The sequence below is a fragment of the Lupinus angustifolius genome, chromosome LG09 (genome assembly GCF_001865875.1).
Source record: "Lupinus angustifolius cultivar Tanjil chromosome LG09, LupAngTanjil_v1.0, whole genome shotgun sequence".
In the NCBI taxonomy this organism is placed as follows: domain Eukaryota; kingdom Viridiplantae; phylum Streptophyta; class Magnoliopsida; order Fabales; family Fabaceae; genus Lupinus; species Lupinus angustifolius.
The window spans coordinates 6,617,005-6,626,491 of record NC_032017.1 but is presented as its reverse complement, the minus strand read 5'-3'; the positions used below and the strand labels follow the sequence as shown (position 1 = coordinate 6,626,491).

General features: G+C 34.6%; 1 protein-coding gene across 1 annotated transcript; it reads right to left on the bottom strand.

The window, feature by feature from the left end:
• Positions 2,549 to 9,252, bottom strand: LOC109357177 (CCR4-NOT transcription complex subunit 4-like). Its single transcript, XM_019600955.1, has 13 exons — positions 9,115 to 9,252; positions 7,725 to 7,837; positions 7,383 to 7,510; positions 7,134 to 7,287; positions 6,879 to 6,988; positions 6,595 to 6,678; positions 6,474 to 6,522; positions 6,296 to 6,387; positions 5,669 to 5,801; positions 5,461 to 5,543; positions 4,142 to 5,379; positions 3,491 to 3,595; positions 2,549 to 3,385 (listed from the first exon to the last, which is right to left on the bottom strand). The coding sequence occupies exons 2-13, from the start codon at positions 7,815 to 7,817 to the stop codon at positions 2,877 to 2,879; spliced, it is 2,778 nt and encodes a 925-aa protein (XP_019456500.1). The 5' UTR covers positions 7,818 to 7,837; positions 9,115 to 9,252; the 3' UTR covers positions 2,549 to 2,876.

Here is a 9,487-nt window from a genome sequence, read left to right as displayed (position 1 = left end):
TAAATATGACATTTTTAAGATGAAAAAATGGGTTTGAGTTGGAGAGTATATGAAGTTATATCCTAGATATGGGAGAGGAATGTGTCATGTGATACTAAAGAGAGTAAAGCTTGATAGAGGATGAGAGTTTTGAAGAGAATATTGATTTTTTTCTTGTCCAATAAAATGTATTGTTCTTTGAGAGAAAAATGTATGCACTGACAACGTATAAATTTTATATATTGTCACTTCATCATCTACCATTCATATCTAATCTCATTAACTCTTTAAAAAATGTAATCTAATTGAATGATATAGTGAATGTGTATAAATATTTATACTAATAATACGCATGCATAAATTTTACACTCTTATATTTAAGTTTTGTTGTTGAATGTTGAAATATACCAAAAAATATATCTATAATAATTTTTTGAAATATTTGAGGGGGGGGCAACTGCCCCCACCTGTCCTAGGGAAGATCCTCCCCTGGCAATAAGAAGAACTGTTCAACAAATATTTAAATCATTTATGGGACAATAAGGTAAGCAATATAAGACTTACTTTACAATACTAAACACGAGTTAGGTTAACTTAAGCTCTAACAACAATGAATCAAAGTATGGTCACTAATGTAACAATAAATTAAAGTTTCCAGCAGCATTATTATAAGATTTTGATTGGTGTGCCCATGCAAAAGTTACAACTTTAATGTCACTTTGAAGCTTGGTGCATGCTTTCAGTATATTGCATGCATGCATCCACCAGAAACATGGTAAGGTTGAAGAGTGAGTTGAATGAAGCATAGGTTTAAGTTGGTGTTACAAGGTTCCTGTCGTGTCCATTTGGTTTATTAAGGTTGTTGTTGGATCATTGAACGAACCCTGCATGCATGCATGTGTATGTCATGTCATGAGGAATTCTCTTTCTATTTCTCGTTAATATCTATGGAACAGATATTTGTTATCACAAATCTTATCTCATACGATATTTTGTACCATCAATTAAAAATTTTACACATTCATTATTAATATTATTTTTGCTTCATTTTCATTGGTGTGGAGCAACGGAACTTCTCTTTCTCCTCTCATCCCTCTTTGAAGGCAAACATAGCTCTTGGATTGTCAAATTAGTGAATCACTAATATAAGTGAAGCAGTTGCACTATAGTAGCATCACTGAAACTACCAACTTATCTTTCACGCTTCAACTTCTGCATATTGTTTGTTTTGATTCAGTGGTTGTAAAGTATAGTGATTCACACTTATAACCATTGGGTTTTTACATTACTTAATAGAAATGAACGTAAACACTAATCACATTATATGCATGAAATAATTATTGAGACAAATTAAGATTCGATTTTATTTGAATGGTTAAGATTCTAAGATAAAATATTTTACTTTTTTAAGTGACTATATGACTATTAAATAACTTTTAATTTTAATTATCTAATTGTATATTGTTATTACAATTTTTGTATGGAGGAGTCTACTAATGCAATGCAAAAAGATGTTTGTAAGAGGGGCTAGAGTGAATGAGGAGGGAATAGTGAAAAGAAGGGTCATGCTACTTCATAAATCATGGTAAAATGCCTCAAAGTTTTTTACATGCTAGAATAAATTTGATGTATTATCATTTTTTTGGTAATTATCTATTGAATTTTATTGTGTCAATTTTTATCTTTATTTTATGTTTTTCATATTATTTTAAAATAAACTAGCCTAAGCATGCATGCAATTCTCATGTGATGTGTGTGCTAGATGTCAGATGATCATGCAATTATTTTAATTGAGACCACACAATTTTTAGACAAGGGCATGAATCAAATAAATCATATAAAGAATAAAGCATGAAGTGTGCTCCCATTTTTGGTGGGTAGCTTAAAAGTAGTAGAAACTTAAGAAATTTTGCACAAAATTAGAACCCTAATTTTGAAACATATTCACATGCCTTGCCCTTTTAAGTTAACCCAATATTAGGTTATAAATTTTTTCTTCGGTACAGCCATTTTTAACCGTTTTTTATGTGCCAAAGTTGGAGACAAATCTTTATTCAGAAAAATCATCTCCATACATACTACAACTATCAAATTATTACCGGGATAGTTATTTATCAAGTGTGTTAGATCTTGTTAGTCAATTAAGTTCAGTGCTGTATTTAGTACAAGTGTCACTTTATGGCTTCACCATGCAGGATTTGTCTGCTGCCAAACAATGTATAACACTGCAATACTCATCGATTGAGTGTATTATCTATGCACTTCCTGTCTAGATTTATACACAATCAATATATCATTCATCATTTATTTGTATTGCTTATAAATGGTGGATGATACACTGACATTATAAAAAACTCTTACACAATCAGTGCATACATATTTTTCTCTTCGGGTTTTATCATCTTAGCTATTTATCATAGTTTATAGAGATTGACACATAATCTCTGTTCAACAGATTTCTTATTATTGGATGAAATTCATGCTAGCCCAACTAAATAATTTGGCATGAATTTGTAGCCCCTTACTATTGCTATTGCTACTGCATCACCCTAATATGTATGTTAAATGTAAATACAAGCCTCACCAACATAAACTCACATAATGTGGTGAAACTCAGACTAGTAAGGTCAAAAAGCAACTAAGAGCTGTTGGCATTTACAATTGTCCATTTTGATTGCAAAGCTGCAATAAAATCAAGGGTACCCAAATTCTAAACGGATATAATGCAGGTTTCAAAGAAATCTCGCACGGCCTAGCCAAAAACAAAATCAAATCCAGCCGAATCAAGAGATCTTGAAATTTTTAGTAAAGGTGTTACTTACATTTAAGGATGCATTACAGCTGAAATAAAATCACCATTGTGAATTCTTTTCTGGTAGATCAGTGGATGCAGGTCCTCAGAACTTGATATTCTCATAATTACTAGGCATGAAGTTGTTAAATCCCATTCTCTGATTATCCAATACTTGTGGAATAGGGAGGCCACTAAATCTATTGGTATCATGCCAAGTAGGTTGACTACTTGATGTGAAAACATTACTGCTGAACGGCTGAGAATGTAAGTGTTCGTAAATTGAATGATTGTTTGGTTGAAATTGGTCGAGAAACCTTGAACTATAAGCATCATTTTGAAGAGAAAATCTATTGTCAGCAAGATCTGGAAGTCTTAAATTCTGTGAAGGTATGGATTGTTGCATTAACAGCATAAGTCTAGCAGCATCTTGTTCAGCGGGACTGTACGGAGGAAGTAAACTTTGCCTCATGTTAAAGGATGTACCATTATTTAGCCTTTCTGCCAGCATCCCCGTACGAAAAGCTTCCATTATCACAGCATCATTATTAAATTGACCATTTCCTGTCCTGCCAATATTTCCAGAGGGAAGACCATATTGTTGCGGATGTTTAGCTGCAGATAAAGTTTTATGACAAGTACAATGCAGTCAAGATAGTTAGAATGGGAAATACAAGGGAAAAACAAAATGGATAAATCTTTAACCATAGAGAGACACACCAGGAGTATTATAATCATGTGTTACTCTCCCAGATGAAAAGCCAGGAGGAGGTATTCTGCTGGACATTGAAAATCCCGGCGGGCTAGAAGCATGAGCTTTTGGTACTGATAAAGTGATAATAACAATTATAACAAAAATAAAGGAATAAATATCAGTTTCATCAAACTTATCAGCAATGCAACAATGTCATGTTAGTAGGTTTTAAATTGTTTTTATTTGATGGAGCGTAAGGAGCACTTATGTGCAAGATTGTCTGAACATGATGGAATGAACCGACAAATAGCACCCCAAAATAACATTAAATAAATAAATGAAGAATAACAATCCCCAAAGGGGAAAATATATATTAAATGAAGAATCAACTATTAATGCATGCTTTACTAATTCAACTTGTGAGCCAATATCTGCAACCACCAAAAAATAACCACACATTAAGTACAAGTGCTCAAATATCATAGTTCTGCAAGCCCGACAATTAGAAAAATAAAGAGAGCATTAAACGAACTTAAAGGACTACTTCATGAATGTCAAAGTAAAATAACAGCAAGTACGACATAGTAAATAAGAACACCCAACAAGAAATAAGCCCACATAGACACAAAAAGGGGGAGCACTTAGTACTGAAAGTTTAAATGGCACAGACAACTTACTCCCAATAAACTTATCAGGTGCAGAATTGCTTGACGGTACATATTTGTACTTCGCAGCAAGATTATCCTCGTTTCCCATTAAACCATTTGATGCAAAGTTCCCGTTAGAAGCATGCCTAGTAATCCCAAACGTTTGCTCCAAATCAGATGCCTCGTTCATGAAATCATCTTGTCTGGCAAAGGCGAAGCTTGACTGGTTCTTGTCTTGGACTTTCAACAAAGTTTGTGTTTTAATGGGCCTGCATGGTTCTTCACTTTCAGCCAACAACTTAACTAATGAATCTTCACATGCATCCAATTCTAAAGACAAAATATTAGATATAATGCTGCTCTCTCCAACGTCTGAAGCAACCATATTAACATTATTTTTGCTCTCCACATGTTTCCCAGATCCTCTCTCCAAATGTTGATTAAATGAATCAAAAGGTTTGCCCAAATGGTGCTCGTGACGAAGTTGATCTTGCTCCCAGATATGATGGCTTGAAGATTGGTCTACATTCTGAGGCAGACCAGGTGAACAGGACCCTGCTGGTAGATTATTGATGCCCTTGCAGAACTTCGGTTGTTTGTGATCTAAGTTTAGCATATCATCCACAATGATATCTTCCCACAAAGCTGGTGTGGTTGAATCTTCATTAGAATAATGATCATCTTGCTGCAAATGCTGCCTTATAGATGAATCCATTGAGTTACGAGTAAAGTGCAATTTGTCTGAACCGGGAATAGAATATGAATCTTCAAGATGACCATGCATGCTAATTGATGATAACTCCGAACACAAGCCTTGTACATCCCCATTAGAATTAAGACTAATGGCTTTGCCAGTATTGAAATCGCATTGTTGTTTGGAGAGCTTTGTGAAGCTTGTGCTCACAGCGGGTGCTACCATGTCTTCATCATTGCCCACGAGAGGTCCAAGAGAATCTTCACGGCTAGACAACACAGGAGAAAGAAGTTTCTCTTCAATAACTTCTTTGTCAACATCTGACTTATATGTTTGAGAATTTCCACCAATGTTATGCTTGTTCATCTCTGAAGGTATGAACACGCCACCAGAATGCACTTGAGAGCTATTTTCATCTTTCTCTGTTCTTGTATTAAGTATAGACCTTTCAGTGCTATTCACTACTGAGACAGGGACCTCTGGACCATTAGATGCTCCAACTTTCCTATTGGCCAAATTATCAGAACATGATGGACTTGAAACTGGTGGAAGAGATCCAGACACACGCATAGCCCTATTACAACATACTGGAAATGTCAGCACCTGCGCAACACAAAAAACAGAGTAGAGTTTGGCCAATCTGTAAATTAATTACCAAGACGGCACAGCAGAGGCTGCTACAGAACTCATAGGTCCACCTGAACAGGATACTTTAGTATGGCTCTCACTGGCAGTTTTCTGTTATGAAAAAAGACACTTGGGGTTAATAAAATATGTTAGCTGACTGTCTAATAATGAACAAAAAGACATATTTGGTGAAGAAGTTGAAGAATATAGAAACATATGATGTGCATGGAACTTACATCTGAAGAACTTTTGCAAGCCACCTTAGAGGCCGGTGACATGTGCCTACAATCATCTTCTGGGGGAGGCAAAACATTTCCCACACGCCAATTCAAATTATGTGTAGCACCGACAATCTGATGGACTCTACTCCTTTAACATCCAAATCATACAACAACATTATAATCAAATATGATATGACTCCCAAGCACAAAAAGAAAGAATAGATGGATAGTGAAAACTAGTGTAAGTATTAACAAGCAAGATGGAGAAGTCAATTCAAAACAAATAAAGAGATTATACGGAATGAACTTAAAGCTCAAGAATTCAAGACACGTCAGGTACATGGGTAAGAAAATAATGAAAACTAGGGAGAACAATAAAAATAAAAGCATCCAAGATATCGCCCATCTGATATGTATACTAAACTCATAAGAAAAGAATACTGAAAACAATCATCTACTAGCAGGCACATACACCCAACACCAAAGAACTAAAATAACTAGATATTTAAGCTTTAGGTATTACTTGCAAATGAATAAATGATGTACAGAAGTCAGCCAATAGAGGTGCATGCAAGACATAGTACAGTCAAAATTTAGAAGTGGAGAGATAGGGGTGTACTTGAGTAGAAAACCAAAGCATACCTTGCTAGTGCTAATGCTAGGTCATCTTTGGTAAAGCTATCTTCTTGAGAACCATAATCATGCAGATACATGCAATCTCTATTGCGGCAAGGCTGGAGCAGCAAGATAACTAATATAATAGCGCAAAGAATAGTAGTGTATAACAAATCATTCATAACTTCAGCTTAAAATTATTTACCAAATTTCTCAACCATGCATGGCAATACTTTGTGGTTCCATAGCAAGCCCTGCAAATGCAAACACCCATCATCGCATGATCATGCAGGCCTGACAGTTCAACTTAAGTGGCATGTTCTTACCTCAAACATCTGCCTTCTAAAACAAAGCAATGCACTGATTGAATACATCGAATAGCTTCCGCCTCTTTCGAGTAAGTAACGTACCTAAAAATAATAAATATATTTCAAGAAATACAGCTAGAGTCTTTACATATAAATGGCGGCCTACAGAAATGGTTTCCGAACCTAGAAAAGAAGATGATGAAACCTATAGACACGCAAAACAGTAAAAACAAAAAAGTGGATTAAGTGAAATAGAAACTATAATTTTATATTTGAAACAGAATAGGGTGGTAGCAACTTACACACAAAAGTAATTGTCCTCAGAATGTTGGATTAAGCCAGTTGCTGTACGAGAAATTGACACTTTCAGAACCTTTCCGTACCTGCCAAAATACTCCTTTTGCTGAAGTAGCTGGTAAAATACAAATGAAAATGACGTCAACAAAAAAAGTAAATTCATAATTTACATGAAACAAAACCCCACATGTAGAGTATAACTTGCCCATCAAAGGTTCATCTAGCAACATTGAGATAAAGCACAGCATTGATGTACTCACATTTTCATCTGCAATGTTAAGAGGCAACCCCATTATGTACACCATGTTTCGTTGAATGACTCTAATATCACTAAGATGATTCTTTTCTTGGGATGATTTGGGCTTTAACTTCTGCATTTTCTTTTTACGCTGTGAGGTCATTTCAGCAACCAATCTGCTTAAGCAAGGAAAACACAGTAGTTTAACAAAAACAATTCCAAATAGTTAAATGTAATACACAGATTAAGCATTCCCATCAACCAAAATAACCTTTGACAGTTTGCAGCCATTGCCACAATATGTTTTTTGTCATAAGGTGCACGGCAGGCTGGACAACGACCACCACCCCCATCTTTTTCAGATATTTCCATAATGTGGTGCCAACACCAGACACAGATCTGTGGAAAAGGTAGAGGAAGACAGAGAATGAATCAACATGGTTTATCAGGACAGGCATTACTTTATTATATAAAAAGACACTATTAGTCTTTAGTGAAATATCAGATACTTAGATATTAGAACAAAGGATTAAAACAAGGAGGTCAAGAACATATTAAGAAACAAAACCTTTCGTTACAACCAATCCATTCATAAGTAGAAAAAAGTTCAAACCTCATAACCACATTTACATGGCTTCAGCTGCTGATCAGTCAGGTCCATCTCCTCGGTACATATGGGACATGATTTTTTTCCTTTATCATGCATGATTGGTCCAGTAAATTGAGCTACAATTTTAAATTGATACAAATATTAAATAAACTCTGCTCAAAAGGATAAACTTCTTAGCACTAAGAGATATCCATTTCTGTGAATATAAAATTAAAAAGGGCATCATACATTCAAGATTCCCATTACAATTACAAGATAAGATATTGAAGATAGAAGTAATGCGAGTGAATACCCAAATGTATCCTGGAAAAAAATGTGTCCCCATTTAGGTCATGAGAAATGAAATTTTTAATTTGGTCCATGTAAATCTCAAATGTCGATCAAGTTAGTCCTTTACATGACAAATTTGAATGACGCATTCGTCAGTATCAGGAACTAATTTTCCGGTTATTTGAGATGCTTAGGGAACAAACAGAGAAAAAAAGTTTCCAATGAATAAGAGGGCAATTAGAAGAGCTTATTTTAATATCTCTTAACATATAAACACTTAAATAGCTGTTGGCAAAAGTTTATAAAATATCTCATCACCTTCTTATATGCTCTTTTTAGCTTATTTAAAAAAGCTTGTTAGGAACACTTCCGCAATGAGTTAACAACAACTTACAGGAAAGTCACAAATTCTCAACTGATAAGCACTTGACTAAGTTGTTTACCCAAACACCCCCTAAACTAGAAGGCATTATCACATTATGTTTTTGACCCACTTAAGTAATCACTCTAAGTCTGTAACAATAATCATAAATGAAGGATTTGGGAGGGTTAATAATGCAGAAGCAACACACACTGTTAAATGATGAAATTCAAAGGGCACATACAATAAGAAAATACCCAATATCTTTGGTAATCCCTTTTATTTAAAAATACCTACTAAAAATCAAATAAATAAATAAAATCATAAAAAAAGGAAGAACAAGTCACTATTTTCCATTTCATACCTATATAAACAGAAGGGGAAAAAATCATCAAAACCTAAGGTTAGGACCCACTAATAAAATATTATTATTAACATATTTCATAATCACATATCTGAATTCCACTAGATACTACTACTTCTACAATGTTGAATCACAAAACTACAAAATGAGCAAAATCAAAGTAAAAATTAACTAGCAAGTGGGTGCTATGAATGTAATCGATAAAACAAGAGTGATTATTATTCAAAAAAACATTAATCATTTTAAATTTCCTTCAGTTTCGAACTCACATTGTAACAAACACGTAGCACGCTGAACGAGAAAGCATAAATGAAAAGCGAAATTGAAAATGAAAACCCTAAACCTTATGAGGGAAAGAGAGAAAAGGAATGAAGTGATGGGATAGAAAGGTAAATTACATTGTGGTGTGAGATGATGAAGAAGATAATGGAGGAAGAAGAAGAAGCAGAGGAATCTGGCAGAAGAGATAAACACTAGAGTGTGGAGCAGAGAAAAATGGGTTATACGTGAATGAATGGGTTGGAAAAAGTGGTGTATGTATTAAGAGATTTTTTGGCTCATCATTATGTGTTTTTTCTTAATGAAATTTAATTGTTAATGAGTAGGGATAGGCCATGGACCGGACCCACGGCTACTCCCAAATAATACCCACAGGTTTGGTTTGAGTTTCGAGATTTTGATACTCAATATTGAATGGGTATTGGTCTGTGTTTTTGGACTCATTGGTAGTTGAGATTCGAGATTTTGATACTCATTGTTGGATGGGTTTGG

Coding starts and splice junctions, on each gene's coding strand:
- LOC109357177 (XM_019600955.1), bottom strand. CDS start 7,817: ATGCATGATAAAGGAAAAAAATCATGTCCCATATGTACCGAGGAGATG. Junction 7,511..7,724: donor CATGTAAATGTGGTTATGAG/GTTTGAACTTTT, acceptor CCTTTTCCACAG/ATCTGTGTCTGGTGTTGGCA. Junction 5,802..6,295: donor CTAGCATTAGCACTAGCAAG/GTATGCTTTGGT, acceptor TGGATGTTAAAG/GAGTAGAGTCCATCAGATTG.